This window comes from Microplitis demolitor, chromosome 7 (genome assembly GCF_026212275.2).
Source record: "Microplitis demolitor isolate Queensland-Clemson2020A chromosome 7, iyMicDemo2.1a, whole genome shotgun sequence".
Lineage (NCBI taxonomy): Eukaryota > Metazoa > Arthropoda > Insecta > Hymenoptera > Braconidae > Microplitis > Microplitis demolitor.
Window position 1 is genome coordinate 20,698,480 of NC_068551.1, and position 19,344 is coordinate 20,717,823.

The following is a 19,344-nucleotide window of genomic DNA, read 5'->3' on the forward strand; positions in this document are numbered from 1 at the left end:
AATAATAATAATAGGAAATTTAAAAAATTGTATGCAATTTAAATATTTTTATGAAATTTTTCATGTAAGAAAAATTCACGTAAAAATATGAACACGGGGATCAAATTTGAAGAAATAGTAAATTACTTCAGCGATGACGAATAGTGGAAATATAAATATTTATTCACAGCATATAGAATTTTATTTATTTTTTAAAAAATGGATAATACTGAATCCCGAAGGGTTTACAAGGAGACGAATAGTTTCCATCGATTTTAATGTTACTGTCAGTAAATCTCGAGGGTACAGCAAGTGAATTCTATCCTATCTGTAACAAAGAGATAAATAAAAAGAATAAAAAAAAAAAAAATATAAAATGAAAAAAGTAAAGATGTGGTTTCTGGTCGCTAGTTGTACTACACCACGATTTCAAGTGTTCTCGACGATAGACATTCGATAAAATACGATAAACGCCTACATATACTCTGCAATATATATCTCTTGGGTCAGAATCAGATCTCGGTTCGTTTTTATCTCACACTGTTGCGGAAACTAAAAACCCTAGTGAGAAAATGGATTATTTTGTTTGTATTTATTTTCGGACGAAAAATTTAATAAATTAAATACAAGATTTAAATAAATTTATACTTGGCCTATTCTTTAGCTCCTTCAATGTTAATTTATCTTCTTTACTTGTATCAACATTGTGTATAAAAAATATTTCGTATTTAAATCACTTCGTTAAAATTCTTTTGAACGGAATATTTTTACCAACATTAAGCCCCTCAAATAACTTTCCAATTGGGGTAAAGAATAAAAATAACCGCAGACAACTCCGTGGAAAAAAATTTCAAATTTATTTTCATTTACGTAAACAAAAAAATCGATAAATAACTTAATTAATTTTTTGGCATCGTCAAAAAATAACTAAATAAACATCAAAATATTTTAATTACTACAATACATATTTAAATATTTAAAAAGTAATCAAGACCAGGTGATAATTAATCTAAACAAAAAAAAACATATAATTTGATAAAGTAAAAAATTAAAAAAAAAAAAACGTCAATTAAAAAAGTAACGAGAAAAAAAAAATAGAAACAAAACCAACACAAAAGTTTCGACTGGAGACATTTTTCTATTGTCTTACTGACCTACTTTAGAAATCCTAATAAGAATAATGAACATGTGGAGGAAAAAATAAAAGAAAAAGAACCCGTGGAAATTTTTAAAAAATTGCGACGACAAATTCATCCTTCACTTTCAGCGGGAAATTTAAAGAAAATGATAATAAATAAGGAGTATTTTTTTTGTTACGGCTACTAAAAGATAAAAAAAAATTTTTAACCGAAGAAAAAGTATCACGTTAGCTGTCTCAGCGAAAACGAAACTGCTGAACTGTCGGACTCGATCATTCGATATTCACAGCAAAATTCAATTTCATGTTTCTGTCTATCTATCGTATATCGATAGAATTTACACGGGAGAACGCAGGAAATAAAGCTGCTGCTCTCACTCAACTTGAAGCTTTCGTCCTTCTCTACTTCTGGTTTTATTTACTTGTTGTTATGGCATATACCGTGAAAATCGAATTGTCGAACACATTTCAAGTACTCGTAATTGACATTTCGCTGATTAATCACTCCCGTCAAAAAATATATATGGATACATACATGTATCACTATTCTCAAGTATGAATATTTACATCATCCGCAATAACTTGAATTTATTTTAGTTTTTAATTAAAAAAATTTAATTATTATTTCAATCAACTACTCGTCAAATTCAAAATATTTTTTTGAATTAAATTACATATTTATTTTATTTAAAACTTTATGACAAATTTTTTATCAAATAATTCCTACAAAAAAATTTATTTTTATCAATTATTCTTAATTAGAACGAAGCTACAATTTTATTTGTACGATAAATTCATTAATTAAAACCATTGGTAATTTAAATTTCATTAACAGCAAAATTAATTAAATTTATAGATTTTTTAATCAATAAATATTTTCATTTAATTTAAAAAATATTTTATGGAACATCAAAGAGATCAGATGCTTCAGAATAGGAAATAAAATAAACTGAGGATCAGATAGAACAATTTATCATGCAGTAAAGCTGGATATGAGTGCACTGCTAATTACAGATTGTCATTATTAATGACACATTCAATTACTAAAACTGACGTCTTTTACTTTTCACCCACTAAAGTTAAGTCTATTATAAAGTATATAAAACAGTGGGTGGCACAAAAGCCATGTACACAAAATAAAAGGAAGTTTTGCTTTTGACAGTTGTAACCAACCAGCGGAAATAAATTTCTCAACAAATACATGTGTAACTATTTAAGAGATTTGACACTGATACAATTACCTAGTACTTGATAATAGCCATATATTTATTATAAAATTAAATGTGAATTAGTTTTATAATTAATTTTTCTTAGAACAAACGATTCATTGGTTTGCTAATATTGGACATGATGAAGACTCGCTAAGTACATCAGGTAAAATTTGTGACAAAAAATATTTGAATAATTAATTGCAGATTTTTCTAATTAAAATTTTTTGAAGCTGAAGATTCTTTTACTATTCTGAAATTAGCTGCCATTTCAATAATTTTTGAATTTTTTTAAAAACGATAAATTTAAAAAAAAAATATTTTTAAAAATTGCTCCTGTAGTTTTTTTAATTTCCTACATGTGCATTTTTTTAGTTTTTTTTTTTTTTTTTTAATTAAATTGTTTAAAAAAAAATCAAAAATTATTAATTATCTGCTAACTCAGAATAAAATTTTTTTTGCATGTTGTGTTATTTTTGCTGAAATAATTTTGAAAATAAAAAAAAACTAATTTTTAATTATTTAAAAAATGATTAAATGAATGTATGAAAATAATTACCAGTATGTTTGTATCTGTATAAAAAAAAAATATATATAAAAATAAATATAGAGTTGATCCATTGTGGTGTAGATACAGGCAGTGAAGAGAAGTTGATCATGTTTAATTTAAAAGTAAAACCACATACTACACGAAACTCACGTACAGAGTGACGTAACTAGCATTCATTGAACAAATGTACGCTGAATAGTCTGTTGAATTTCAGTAGCCTTCGCACTAACAAATATCATTATACAGACTCTTTGTTTGTGGGCTCAAAAATTTATTCTTCAGGAATTAAATTTTTTTTTCTACTTTAAATAAGTTGATCAATAATCCGATCAAACGAATCCTTGATTTTACAGAATTAATATTTTTTATAATAAAATATTTTTACTAACATGCTATGGCTGATTTTGAGTTAACCCTCATAAATATTATTTTTCATATATATACTTTTACCTACCATAATAAATCATACTGTATCGATCATTTATTTTTTATGTCATTTAAATGTATCATCAATCATTAATTTAAAAAAAAAATCGACAGATTCAAAGCGTCGGAGTCTCTACGACGAAGACTCCCTAGATGGTGACCATGAGAATGGCAAGCAAGGTATAAAACAAATAAAAATAATATATATATAAAAAAAAAATAAATTAACATTAAACATATATAGAATATAAATTAAAAATTAAACTTTCTTATTATTTTATTTTTATTATTTAAATTTATTTAGTGCATTTATTCAACTGTCCTTTCACTTAACATATTTTACTATCACTCTTTTTTTCACTAACATTGTATCTTTCATGCGTCAAGAAGACGTCGGAAGTGCTTGACGTACTTAAATACAAAGTGCACTTATGAACTCTCTATATAATATATATATATATATATATATATATATATATATATATATATATATATTTATTTATTATATGTATTATATGTTGTTTATAGAGAGTTATATCTTGTTATAAACTAACAAAGTTTGTATGGACGCTGTTACAGGACGAGAGTCAACTGGAAGTTTAAAAGACCTGGACAGGGCAAAGCTTGTGCGTGAAAGGCAAAATGAGGAACGTCAAAGAAAGCTTGAGGAATTGAAGCAACAAGCACTTTCTGCTCAAAAATTCCGCGAGCAACGTGATGAAGAACGGAGAAGACGCATCGATGAGCTTAGATTGAGAGATAACGATAGGTAATTTCAGTTTTTTATTATCAATTAGTGATAATTAACTGTATTTTTAAAATGGAGTTAAAAAAATAAATACAGACATTAACAGGAACGAGGACAGAATAAAATGTTCATTTCTTTGGTCAATTATTTGACCATCAGTCATCTAGAAAATAAACATATGTTAGAATTAGTGCAGAATCATACAATGCTGTTGCAAAACTAAAAATGTGTTTGAGAATAAACATTTTCTTACTGTCGACTTCCTGTCAATGTCATACATATATTTATGATATATGATAAATAAATAAACAAATAATTAATTGATAGACGAACTCAAGTGGAGGAAAGAAAACGCATGATATGGGAAGCAGAGAGAGAACGGCGTGAGGCAATTCTACGTAAAAATCAAGAACGCGAAGCACGAATCGAAGCCAAGAAAAAAAATGAAAGATCACATATTGTATTTGCATTCGGTAGCTCGACACCGCGTATGCTCGAACCCGCGGACACCGGCGGCTCATCATACTGGGCAACACGTAGAGCAACATCAACCACCAACGTAATGATGTTCCCAGCAGCTCAACCACTCACCAGGAGATCCTCTGAACGCGAACTGGATGGAAGCAAAAAACGCGCTACATCCGCTGGTGGACTGGATCGTAAACCCGGCGAAGGTGATACACTCATCACTTGATACTTAACTTTATAGTTTTTTTTATTAAATTAAATATGACGGAGTAGAAAAAGTTTTATCTTGAGCCTTTGCTGCTGGGCCGAATTTAGGACACTTCTACTCTGCAGAAACTTCGGTGAAGGTCGGGGATCATTAATAGTTTATTATTCTTCAGCAATTAAGATCTTTTGTTAATAAATTCTTAAAGCTTTTTGTTCTCTAGTTATTAGTTTAAGTTTTTATTCACAAACAATAAACTTTTTATTTATTAACTTAAGATTTTTACGGTTCAAGTACAACAGGCTTTTTTTTTTTTTAATATTTCCAATGCAGATAAATTTTTACGAAATTTTTTTTATTTTCAACCTTTATCACCCGTACTATTGATTTTAAACGTTTTTTACCCCACAAACTTTTTATGGACGAAAAAAAAAAGTTTTACGACAAACAAATAAAAAATCAATAGTCCAAAAAAACTAAATTAACTCTGATAAAACTTGTAAACGATTTTATTTTTTTAAAAATTTGTTTCAATGTTTTAATGACATCTATAATCATTATAATTTTGTTTTAACTTTGTTTTTTCCTGAAAAACTTGAATCGTAAATAACGTATTACAATCGACAACTAACGTCGTAGAGAACCGGATGTCCGGCATCACGACAGGTACGATTCTCAAGTGATAGTAATGCTTTGCAAGTAGTTGATGTAAGCTAGACGATCATTTCCTTTTCGTTAGACACAAAGAGAAGTTAAAGTAAATAAAATTATTTATTCAAATAAATCAATAAAATTATTTCGTTGTAAATTCGGCTCAGAGTAATATCACTAAAATTAAATTTATTTTTTTTTTTTTTTTTATCAAAAAAAAGTCAATGTCATAGGCATGAATTTACACTAGATGTTAATGTTTAATCCCCATTATTTATTTTTATTTATTATTCCTCGAGTAATTATTGACATTTATTTTATTTAAAAATTTATTTTTTTTATACAGAAAAAAATATGATTCTGAAGTTAGAGGACAATTAAAAATTTTCGGTCTTTTTTTTTCAACAAATAAATTAAAAAAAAAAAAAACTAAAAATATGCACATGTAGAAAATTAAAAAAACTACAAGTGCAATTTTTTAAAATATTTTTTTTTTTTTTTAAATTTATCGTTTTAAAAAAAATTCAAAAATTATTAGACGTCGGCTAATTTCAGTATCATAGAAAAAATAATTTATTTTATTTATTCAAGAGTATAACGACATGTACCAAGTTAAGTTTCCTTCACATGCACTCTTTAGTCCTCTCTTTGCTTCCTTTAGTTGCGCATCGATGCACACACATGTCACTCCATCCTCATACTCCATTGTCATTTAAATTTTTCTTTAAATGTACAGTATTTAAAAAAAGAAAAAAGAAAAAAATAATAACAATAATGAGTAAATAACTCGGCCTGTAAAGATTTATATTTGAAATTTTAAAAATAATAAATTCCTGAGGGAAAAATCGAGTGAAGAAATAAAGAGAGCTAAGGATTTTGGTTGGATGATTTTTTTCCAGATATGAGAATGTCCTCGTCTATGTACGAAGTGTTTAATTGGAATTCTAGTCCTGATCCCTGTCTAACCCATGTGAAAAATAAGAGAGCCAGCCTCTCGCTGCCTCCCACAACCGACATCTTTGCCATCGATGATAAGTCGGATAGTGACACTAGACGTGCGACAGTCCAGCAGGCGGTCAGTGGTGAGTTCCAAGCGCACAAAAAGAGAAAAAAATTTATCAAAAAAATTCAGATAAAGAATTTTTACGGAGGAGGAGGGAGCCTGATGCATCCGGGAATACAACCGCCACGTCTTTTTTCCATCAGTTTTTTTTTCTTTTTTTTTTTCTATTTTGTTTGTTACCTAATCCTTCGTAAGCATGCACTCACGCCCATTTCCAAAAAAACATTAATCACTTTCAGAGTAAACACCATAAAAAAAAGATAAACACATCACTCACAGTTTTTTTATTCATTCGTTAGCATTTTTTTGCATTGAAGAAATTTTTTCCTAACTGTTTTATGCAAAATGTTTTGTGTTATCGTTGCCTGCAGAGCATGTCTTTTTTTGCTGTCTTCACCCGTTTCAATGTCGACTATATTAAGTTCGAAATAATTTTTTTCCATGCATTTTAGCTCTTTGTTATTATTATTTAAATCTCTTGTGTTGTATCCTATATTTTATTCCTCTCCTTATGTTAAATAATGAAATATATTTTTTGTGGCCATCACAAATTTTGATAATTATGCAATTTTATGGTTCTGTTTATTTTTTTACTATAAAATGTCTTTTTTAATTTTTTTCACACTAAAACATTTAGAGTGAATTCGGATTTTATTTAAATCCGAATACACTCGGAGTCCCGGAATTAGCAAAATAATAAATAAAAAAAATAATAAATAAAAATAAAACAAAACCTATTGCATAATTATAAAAAAAAACGGCCTTAAAAAAATAAAAAAAAAATATCTGTTTAGTTAAATGTACGATGACGAATAAATTTGCTTAGTGGTAGCTTTCTTAAGCATAAAATATTGCAGGTGAGGAGAATGACGGTCCAGCAGGAACACCGAGTGCAGTTTATCTACGCGTAAATCGCCGTCGAACAGATTTGATGCCGACGATACCATCCCCAAGGGACACACCGCCGATGTCGGGTCGCAGCTCAAGCGCCAAGGCCTTCACACGTTCACCAGGTAGGACTTACTCGATGTCCAGGCTGGATCAGCTTGCGCAGCCGAGGAAACCGCGCGTTGGTGAGCTTGGCACTTTAAATGAACAACAGAACAATCAGCATCACAATCATCACCATCATCCAGAACGTCAGAGCGTTCAAACCCTGGGCGCTTCCAGCATGAGTCGCAGCATGTCGCATTTGGCTGCGCCCGGGTCCATTAATAAAGCTGCTATAAGTCTTAAACGGTCTGATAACTCGCGTAGCATGGGCACGTTACCCGGTGCAGTACCGACACCAAGGCCGACTAGGGCTGAGAAACTGCGCAGAAAGGCACGTGAGCAATACGCTCAGCAACAGCAACAAGGTATGATTAGTATTTCGTGTCCTCAACTCTTCCCATTGCATTCATTAATTATTTAATTATTCCCACTGCTCTATAAATAAGCTATCAAATTGCTAGCTCTGCTGAATAAATATAAATATCATTTATTTAATTAATCGTTAATTAGCAACTTAAATAATCATAACAATTATCAAAGCTATCCTGTAAATAGGTCAATCAATTAATATATTTAATCACCCAAAAGCTACTAATTAATTTATCAAATAATTACGATTGTATATAAAAACTAATTATCATATCATAAAAAATTTTAATTAAAATTACGTCGAGGAGTTGGGAACGCAAGTACTTATGCATGTATCATATCACATTAACAAAAGTTATTTGTTTATCAATTAAAATGATTAATGGGATGATAATTATTGAAACTATTTAACTAACAATTTTAGGTATTTTTAATACTGTCACATTAGGCTGCCAAATAAAATTTTTTTTTTTCGGTCTCATATGATAATTACGTCTGGAAAATGGTTGACCCTGCGGGAAAACCCTAAAACTTCCCGTTTTTTAACTCAGATGGATACTTGAAGGCATCGGGGGTAGCAGGCAAGTTTTCTGGAAAAACGCGAACACATGAGAGTGAAGTAAAATTTTTTTTTTCTCAGCACCGAGTCCTGAGTCTAGATTTTCTGTAGGATTTATTAGACAGGAATCCTGATCAAAATTAAGGCATCCGTAGGATGGTTAGAGGCCTCGGGGGTCCAAGTGCATTTTTTTTTTTATAATTTATCGTTTTGAAAAAGTTCAAAAAATTATTAAACGTCGGCAAACTTCAGTATCATAAAAAAATAACTTATAAACGGCTGGATTTATCAAAAAATTATAAGAGACCTTTTTTTATAGAGAATTAGATTCTCTACAAAAATATCTTATAGTCGTTTCATTTTATCGACCCATTAACGAGTTATGAAATTTCAGTTAGAAAATTTTTCCTTGTTATTTAAATGAGAAATCTTATTTCCGCGAGCGCACGTTTTGTAATTGAGTTGGAGAGCCCAACTTGGTGCCCAATTTTTTTTATGTTGCATCCAAAAAAGTAACGATTTTATTTGACAGTCTAATGTCACATTAACAATAACAATAATAATAATAATTACCCACTAATCATGCATGCAAATAATTGATTAACAAAAACTTATGCACTACTGCTGACTCTTGGTACATCAAGACGTGCTTTTCTACGATACAAGATGGTGGAGGACACGGTAATAAAAAAAATACAACTGCATCCGGTAAGCTGTACATTTTACTATTAATAATAAATTTCAAAAACAAAAAAGTGAAATTATATATACTTGTATTTGATGTGCAATCGATCTATACTATTATTATTTTATTATTAATTTTTTTTTCTGTATAAAAAAAAAATTCTTTGTATTTTTTTTTATTATTTATTTTTTCAACTAAATTTTATTTCCTGTAGTCTTCTACAAGTAATATAATTTCAATAATTGCTTTTCATAAAACCGTGAAATTTTTATTTTTATCGTGGCGAGCTGCCAGATTTTTAAAAAATATTTTTCTTTATAGTCGCTATTGGTGGTGGATTTTATTATTTTTTTTTTTAAATAATTTTGCTAAAAAGTAATGATATTAACCAGGCTAGATAATTTTGCTAAAAAAATAATTTCTAGTGGATTGTCAGTGAGGATGACTAAATAATAAATAATAAAATAAACATAAAAAAGAAAAAAAAACTTGTTGTTGATCGGGAATGGAAAATGGGTTGCATAGGTATCCGGAGCGGTGAAGTGACACCAAGCAGTCCATCAAGACCTCACAGTTCCATGAGCCAACAGAGCAACAGCAGCGTGGCTAGTAGTAATGTCAATCTGCGTCCTCGCACATCAACGACCCCGCGACGTCCGCGACCCGCTTCTATTGCCGGAACTGGCGTTACTGTCACAGAGCGACACAGTGAGCATGGCTTTTATAAACCAAAAATATACATATAAATATCAACACGAAAAATCGGCATTTTATTTTTTTCATTTTAAAAAAAAATTATATTTTATTTATTTTTATTATTGAGTTAAAAAATAATTTATTTTTAAATTCATTCATTACTTTTGCTATTTATCAAATTATTTTTTTTTATCTCTAGTTTAAACTCCTTTATATTTATTATTTAAAATTTTAATTATTTGCTTGAAAGCTATTGCACATGTAAATACAATAGATAAATTTTTTTTTTATTTATTTACTTAAAAAAAAAAAAAAGTTAATTGATTAATAAAAATAAATATTTACAGATTTATCAGGTGAATTAAAGTCTAAAGATTCAAAGCCACCACTGCCAAAGGTCCATTCAACTCCAAAGAAACCGTCGTCATCATCAACACCACGTGCAAGTAGTACCGAAAAAGAAATAATAAAGAAACCTGGTGATAGATTGATTAAGAGTGCTCGTGCATCACCGCGTATAACTCCAAAGGCAACGCCATTGCAGAGTCCTGGTGCTGAGCAACCGTCTCTGATACGTCAAGATACACAAGAGATAATAAAAACTAATGACAGCGTTAAGGAAGAGCAAGTTGTTGAACACGAGATATCAGTGATTAAATCTCTTGAGCACGAACACGAAGAAGAGAAAAAAGATCAGGGTAATGAGAAATGTCTTGATGCCGGTGCGATGACAAATAATTCAAATAATAAAATAAATGAAACAGTACAAGCTCAGCAAATTGTGTCAGACATCGCAGCAGGAAATCCAGCTCAGAAAATAGTCAAAGACGAGCCGACTATCGCGGCAAATGTTTCTGTCAAGGAAGAAAAGAGAGATGAAGTTGGTGATAAAAAAAATTCACCCGAGTCGTCACATGCCAAGTCAGGAGCTGATGAAAATGAGGAAGTTGTTGACATGTCCGCATCGATGATCGCCAAGATTCGCATTACTACTGAAGACGAAGCTAAAGCAGCACTTGCTGAGCGCAGAAGACTTGCACGTGAACAGGCTGAACGTGAAGCTGAGCTTGAACGTCAACGACTGGAAGAAGAAGCACGTCTTGAAGAGGAACGATTGCGTGCTGAAGAAGAAGAGCAACGACGTCTAGAGGAAGAGACCATTCGTTTGGCAAACGAAGCTCGGCTTGCTGAGGAACAGCGACTACAGCAGGCTATTGAAGATGCCACGCGACGTGAAGAAGAGGAACGCAAAAGACGTGAAGAAGAAGCCAGACAGAAACTGGAAAAAGAAGAGGCCGATCGCAAAGCACGTGAAGAAGCTGAGAAGTAATTACTTACTATTATTATTTTAATAAATATATATAATTTGTTTATTTTATTTATTTATTTATTTATTTATTTATTTATAGGCAACGACTTGAAATGGTAGAACGGTTAAAAAAAGAAGAAGAAGAACGAATCGCTAGACGTAAACGAGTCGAAGCCATTATGAAACGAACACGTGGAGGAAATAATCAAGCTAATACACCCACTAAGGTACACATTTGATTTCGTTTTTGTTTATTTATTATTATCTCAGTGAAATAAAAGACTCAATATTTATTCACTATCAAATAAAAAACAAATATTTATTTTACACAGAAAAAAAAAGCCAAGAAAAAATTTTTTTTCTGTGTACGATCGGCAGCATAAATACTGCTTTTAAATTTACTTGTCAAAATCAATAAATAGTTAAATAATTATATTTATATTTATAAATAAAATCGATAAATTGTCTCAGTAGTTTATTACTTGAACAACCGACAAGCAGATAAAAATAAATAATACTTATAATTAATGAGATTAAAATGCTACTATTAAATCAGATCATTGACTTCAGATCGTTAATAAAAGTTGAGTCTGTTGTTTTATTAAATAAAAAAAAGTATTAATAGTAATATAAATCTAATAAACAAACAAAGGACGGAGACAAATCAAAGGACGACAGCCCTAATGAGGAGAGCAAACCAGTACCGGGTAATAAAGTTGATGACGTTATGACTGCGAGTCTTATCTCGGAGGCGACTCAACAATTTATCACCTCCGAGCAGCAAGATCTACGTTCCGGTAACAATAGCCCGACAACACCAGATAATATTGTGCGCAATGGCACACACAGCAACGGCATTAATAATTCAAACAATAAGACAGCAACGCTTTTAGAAAACAATCAGGGAAATGTTGAAGAATTAAACGGTCATCATACGAATAATCATGGCAATGGCATCAACACTCAGATTACACTCGACAATGCTACTGTGTAAGTATTTTATCAGGACAAAAAAAATTGCACAGAAGAAATGTCGTTGTGCATTTAAATATAAATAAATAATTTAATTAATAACAAATAATTTGTTTAAAAAAAAAGTGTCGAGCGCGCTACTTTTTTTTTTTTTATCAAACAAACTGATCACTAACATCTCTAATTTGTTTGAATTTTTTTTGTTGTTTTGAATGAAGAAAAAAATCGTTAGCGTTAAATTTGTATGCGAGCCAATCACTACCAAGAAAAAAAATCAAAAATAGTCTTGAGCTTGGCGATAAAATATACTAATAAACTATATATTATTTTGAATTGCTAATATTATAAATAAATTAAATGGCACTGAGAATTGCCGATAGCTGCTCTTATGCTAAGATTTTAATAAATAAATTTAAATTGCTGATAAAATTATTAATTATAACGCACAGTTTTTAATTATAAATTGAGCTTTACACACTTGAAATACCGGTAAATTCACGGTTGTTTGTATACATTACATATTTATTATATTTGTTGAATTGAATGTAAGTTGGAAATTATGTATATTTATAATTAATAATTATATATTTATGATTAATCATAATTAAGCGGCGAGATTTACTGAAATATTTGTTTAAATGCTTGAAAAAAAAAAATATATATATATAAATTATACATATATGTAGGCCATTCTCAGACAGTACCCCTTGTTTTTTTTAAATTTTTAATGACAGCTGTCATGAACGTATCAAAATTTAATTAATTAATTAATTAATTAATTGAAAAAATTTTTACTTTTTTCCATACAATAAATTAGAAGAAAAAAAAATTGAAGTCTTAATTGTCTGCTAATTTCTAGATCATAATTAATTAATAAAATTTTAATACGGTTTTGACAGTTCAGTCATTGGATTTTTTAAAAAAATAGGCGACAATGTCGTAGAATGTCCTTAATTATCGTTTCTTTTGTTAATAAATATATTTCTGCCTATTATTTATTGCTAAATGACACGTGTTGGCTCGATACTAATTAAATATAAAATAACAATAATAAAATATAAAGAGAGTACATTGCAAAAGTAGTCAGAGCGTTATGAAGAAGTTGACGAGCATGAATGTTTTATTTAAAATATTTAAATAATTCGTGTGTGTGTGATTATTTTGCGAAATAATGCCATTGTAAATTTATTACTTATTATTATTGTTATAATAATAATAATTATAATTATAATGATAATAATAATGATAATAATAACAATAATTATAAATACGTTTACAAATACACTAACAAATATTTTATAATTTATATCTGTCAGTGAATTAATTTAATGTCTAAAAAAAATTGTGTAGTTAAACGGTATTGAAAAAAAATAATAATGTTTAAATAATATCGCATTTGTCATTGAGAGCAATGGATACTTGTAAATTGCAAGCGATTAATTTAATTATTTAAAGGTAAATTTAAAAATTGCTAACAATGATTTAATGTTGAATGTGACAAATAAAAATAATTAATAATGTAAATAATGTAAAGAGAGATGAATAGCATAAACAAAGTTAATCATTACAACAACTAAATTGTATATAATTTCACAATAACTCAGTTAAGTTAATTTATATTTATCAATAATTGTTTACTGCTTATTACTGTTTTATTATTTTTTAATTTATACAATTAGATAATTATATTTAATATATATATATATATATATATAGGTAAATATTTCATTAATTTTACTGAGTTTAATACTTTTTTCCTCGATGCTTTGAGCCTTTCAAAATGCCTTAATGCTTTGCTCATAATTGCATGCAATTACTATTATTATTACTATTACTATCAATTACTGTTATCATAATTATTATTATGATTATTTATTTTTTTTTTTACCATAAGGTAAAAGACCTGGTATCCAATCAAGGAACTAGTATTCGATCACTTCATGTACTTGTATATTAGTAAATATATACAAATACATGAGTGATCGGATACTAGCTCCCTGTTCAGGTACTGGGTCTCTTAATTTACTGCTTCTAATTTGTTTTTTTTTTCATAAATATTCTAATTACTGACCACGTTCCAATAAACACTTTTTTCTTCTTTTAATAAAAAAATTTATAGGAGTGTGCGAATTGTGTTCGAATCAAATAATTTGAATTTTCAAATAATTCTTCAATATTAGAATTACAGTAGGACCTCGTTATAAAACTATTAGTTTCTCTCTCAAACTATTGCGATGTCTGGTTTATAAAAAAGACAGAATGATAGTCTTATAACGAGGTCTGACTGTACCTATGTAACACACTTGTTTTTATGACATCTAAAAGATGACAATTTTGAGGCTGCTTTTTGACCTATCGATAAGAGACCAAAATGTTGACAAAACGGACACAAATTTATGTCACCGAAAAAATCTACTCAAAAAACTTGACACAAGTGACGACAAAAAGAAGACAAATTTCCTATGACTCTTAGGACCAACAACTGTATGTCTGACTTATATAAAAAGACTTGGCTTTGAGACAAAAATAAAATTGTCTTGTCTTTTTAAAAGGCATCTTTATGAACATCTAATGTTGTTCTGTACTACTTGGGTATAAGAAAGTTTTTTAATTATTTGTAACTTTTTAAAGTACTCGATTCGAATCAAGAAAATTATGATCAGCTTTTAAATATTCAATTTTTATTTAACGGAGGGTTTAATTTGTAAAATAATTAAAAATAATTTTTTCGTAGATTCGTGTCCAAGTTTTATTTCCTTCTAAAGGAAATTTAAATTACTGGAAAAAATATCACAATTTCAAATCATTCAAAAATTTCAACTATTCGCACACCTCTAAAAATTTAATTGCAATTATTAAATCTTTTTTATCCTTAATTACTTAGCTTGTAAATTTAATAATAGGGATGTGTAAATTATTGTAAAAATTGAATTATAATTTATGACATTTACTTCCCTATTTAATAATTAATTATAAATACAAACAATAAAAATTAATTGCGGTGCTAAATAAAAATAGAATTGGGACTGAAGTGGTCATTAATCAGTACTTTGATTTAAATATCATAAATTTTTTTTTATCGTATTTTTGTCAACTTCTGCCTACTTTTGCCATGTACACATTATTATTACCAATAATTAATGTTTGGCATAGTAATTTTAAATGTTTTATCAAAAGAAAAAAGGTAAAATTAAAACTAAAATCCTACATTATAAATTTTTTGAGAATGGCGTTAATTTTAAATAAAAAAACTAATTTTATGTAGAAATAAATAAATTAGTGCTTAAAAAAAAATTAATTTATAATTAGTAAGTATTAAAAACGGCTGTATATAGTTGGTGTTGTTTTGTTAGTTTTTTGTTGTATGTTGATTTTTGGTGATTATTTTATTATTATAGCAAACAGAACAACGTGACGAACAACCTGTTAGATTTCTCAGAGTTTGATACCCTGAGTAATAACACTAGCGGAACAATATTTGATCTGTCATCAAATATTTCAAATGAAGATACCCTCAACTCAAATTTAAATCCAACGGCAATGCCATTTACTCCTATGGTCGTCAACCCTTTTGTGCCTGTCAATACTAATAATGCCAACACCAATCCGTTCCAAGATGCTTTCACCAATAAGACACAGGACAACAATCAATTACCAGGTAACAGAATTTAATTCAAAATTTTATTACAAATCTTGGAAAAAAATCACGGCACTGTCATTTCTTCAGTTATTATTTTTAAATTTCTTTATTTAAATGAGCGTGAATGTAACTGACAAGTAGGAATTTTTTAAATTTTGAAATGAATAAATAAAATGTAAGTAGAATAAAAATTTAAAAATGCGTATCTAGATCAATGAAAAATCCGTACGTGCATTTTTTAAAATTTAATTATTATAATTTATTATTTACATATTTAAAATTCAAAAAATGTCTCATGTCTGCTACATTGACACTCATATTTCAAATAAATAAATAACTGAGTTAAAAAAATGAAATTTAAAAAAATGCGCGTACTAAATTAAATATTTAAATACCCATTTATTTATATATTAAAAAATTTTTTAAATTTGACAACTGTTATCTACATTGATACTCATTATTTAAACAAATTAAAAAAAAATTAACTTATTATTTTTAGACAAATATTTAAAGATTTTAAGGTTGTAATTAAATTTTAAATTTAAAAGAAAAAAAATATATATTTTCTTTTAAGTTGTAAGATTTGACATTTCTTCCCTAGTTATTTGTTTCAATATATATTCATATTTGATTTTTTTTTGTTACAGATCTTCTATCATAAAATAAAACCAAAATTGATTAAAAAACAAAAGTAAAACTACCAGTTTGCTGTTAAGCAAGCGCTAGGTACACAATAACCAGATAAGGTGAAAGAAGACAAGGAATAACGAACGGAAGAAAATGAATAAAACATTGATAAGATAAGACTCTAGCGGAACGACAGAGTAATTAATAATTTAAATAGGAAAAAAAGAGCGTGAATTTAAAGTAGAAAGATGTAAATAAATGATAGAATTTTTAGCCAGTTCGATGGGGTCCAGACGAAGACAAAAATAATAATAATACTACTAATACTAATAATAATAATAATAATAATAATATGAATGAAGCCTTGCAAGCAGTTGCCCTCCTGGAATAAAATAACAATAAACTTGTAAACACGATCATACGATTTTAAATATATAATAACATGCTAATGAAGATATGTAAAATAATATTTAACGTTAATTGAAACAAAATATTATTATTATTAATTATTATATAAGTGGCAAGTAAAGTAAAAGACCCAGTACCCATTCAGGGAATTAGTACTCGATAAAGGAACTACTAATACCTGATAAAGGAAGTACTAGTACCCGAGAAGGGAACTAGTACCTGATCACTAATGTATTTATATTTCTATATTTACTAAATGTTACTAAATATATATATATACAAATATATGAAGTGATCGGGTACTAATTCCCTGATCGGGTATTAGGTCTTTTTACCTTATAGTCGAACAACTTGTTATAGTATGCTTAATAATGACACACTAACTTTCTAGAAAATTATTTTTTCGTTCCTATTATTTTTTATTTAAAAAAATATAACGCCTATTTATAATAAATAATAAAATAATAACAATTATTAAAAAAATAAATATTTAGATATTTTAAAAAAATCATGAGTAAATAAAAAAAAAATATGTATTTTAGTGTATAAAAAAAAATGTTATAATTTGATGTTTAGTAATTGTCTAATGTCTTATATGTTTATTATTATTATTATTATTAGTTTGTCAAAGCTTTTTTGTAATGTCAAAAAAAAAATATTTTTTCTTTTCTATATATATTTAAATCAATAGATAAAATAATATTCACAAAAATTGCACAATTAATCGTGACATTCAGTATATCAGATATATTAATAATAAATAATGAAGATAATGAAAATAAATTAATGATAAAAAAAAATAAAAATTGAAAAAAAAAAAATTATTCAGATTAAAACATGGAAGTGAAATTCTATATTTATCTAATAGAAACTTTTATTGTGTCTATTTAAACTAAAAATAAATATAATTGTTAACTAAAAAATAATAATTATTTCTTCCGTACGTATTTAGGGCCTGCGCTCACTAGTCAAGTGATTTTATTACTTTTTTTTCTTTTTATTTTCATCCTCTAATTAACAAAAAGGTCATTTATATCACTGTCCAGGTGGTTTCAAAATAATATCAATATATAACTCCTTAATCTTACTATTATTATTTTCTTTATAAATTATTAATTAAATAATAAATTATTGCGAGTTAAAAAATAGTGGCATGATTTTTTTGCACTGATAAATTGCTAGTTATTTTGAATGCATGATCAGTAATAATTTTTTTGTCCTTTGTACTTTTTTTAATAAAATTTAAAATAGTTGATGGCCTAATTATTCTGACCTCACGTTTAAAATATTAAAAATTAAATAATCAGCGGATATTTATTATTAGTAATGTAATAAATAATTAAATAAATATTAATTAAATTAATGAATAATTAACACTAAAATGTTTAATAAATAATGGCGTAAATATAATGTAATTATGTTCATGTGTATGTTACATGTGATTAAAGAAATAATTAAAAATATATAAAACTTTTATTTGGCCTGATATTTTCATTTGTAATTAAATATTTATAATTATTTATATTTAAATAATAATAATCATAAATCATTTTTTATTTTGAATTTTCTATTTAAATTTTTAGCAACCTCGCATTGTAATGATTACTATATATTTTTTATTTGTTTATTTATTAACTGTACGGAAGAAACATAATGTAAACTTTTTTATAAAATAAAGAAGAAACAAAAAATAATAAAATAATAATAATGTTTGTAATGTAATTCAAATGTATGTTTAATAATTGAATTATAGATATTACTTATTATGTTTTTGTAAATTTATTAATTCAAAATATAAATGCGAGTGGTTAAAAATATATTTGTAAAAACGCTAGATATTTTTATGTTATCGAAATTTTGTTGTACTTTAAAAATTACATTGAAGAAAATTTATTTATTTCTGTTGATTTTTCGTAATTAATAGAACCTTAACTTTGAGGGTAACATGTAATAGGAAGACTACTATATTCTTCCCGCTAAGACACAATGAGCATAAATTAACAAAGAGGACACTATCAATTATGTCTGGCAACTTAAAATTGTAAAAATTAATAAATTATTAATATTAGTTTCATATATTTTTCTTTAGTCACAAAAATCTCCTATTAAAAGTCTACTTTATTTTTTAATAAGAAGAAAATTATGACCCTGAAGTCAGAAGACAATTAATAATTTTCGGATTTTTACAATTAAATTACAAAAAAAAAAAAAAAAAATAAAAATAAAAATATGCACATGTAAAAAATTTTAAAAACTATAGGTGCAATTTTTGAAAATAATTTTTTTTTATAATTTATCATTTTTAAAAAAAATCTAAAAATTATTAATCTTGTCTAGTTTCAGTTTCGTCAAAAATTTATGTCAAAGGTAAGTTTGTAAATTAATTAATTTTTTTGATAAAATTGGGAGCTTTATTTATTTGTTAAGCTCGGAGACAAATATTTATTGATTCAGAAAAAAGTTATGAATTTTTTATAAAAATTCTTGTAGAACTGAGACTGGTGTTTTTAACTATTGATATCTATAAATAAATTTACATACATAAATAATTGTAATCACTAACACCATACCCTTCATAGTCAGGAAATAAATTAACCAAGCGTTGACATAAGTTAAAGCATTTCCGAATGCACCTTCATTAAATATTACT

At 27.3% G+C, this 19,344-nt stretch overlaps 1 protein-coding gene across 24 annotated transcripts in view; it reads left to right on the forward strand.

The window, feature by feature from the left end:
• The window catches only part of LOC103574021 (MAP7 domain-containing protein 2), a 129,154-nt gene extending 110,392 nt beyond the window's left edge, over nt 1-18,762 (forward strand). For 20 of the 24 annotated variants that reach the window (XM_008553349.3, XM_053740793.1, XM_053740796.1 and 17 more), the window contains 11 exons: nt 3,416-3,481; nt 3,881-4,070; nt 4,377-4,723; nt 6,273-6,455; nt 7,294-7,794; nt 9,568-9,750; nt 10,086-11,064; nt 11,148-11,274; nt 11,700-12,037; nt 15,418-15,677; nt 16,307-18,762. In XM_008553349.3, coding sequence (XP_008551571.1) covers nt 3,416-3,481; nt 3,881-4,070; nt 4,377-4,723; nt 6,273-6,455; nt 7,294-7,794; nt 9,568-9,750; nt 10,086-11,064; nt 11,148-11,274; nt 11,700-12,037; nt 15,418-15,677; nt 16,307-16,320 — 3,188 coding nt within the window. In that variant the 3' untranslated portion in view covers nt 16,321-18,762. The remainder of the gene's footprint in view (nt 1-3,415; nt 3,482-3,880; nt 4,071-4,376; nt 4,724-6,272; nt 6,456-7,293; nt 7,795-9,567; nt 9,751-10,085; nt 11,065-11,147; nt 11,275-11,699; nt 12,038-15,417; nt 15,678-16,306) is intronic. The other 4 variants (XM_053740798.1, XM_008553343.3, XM_008553352.3 and 1 more) reach the window with 3 other exon arrangements.
• Nucleotides 18,763-19,344: the final 582 nt, after the last annotated feature.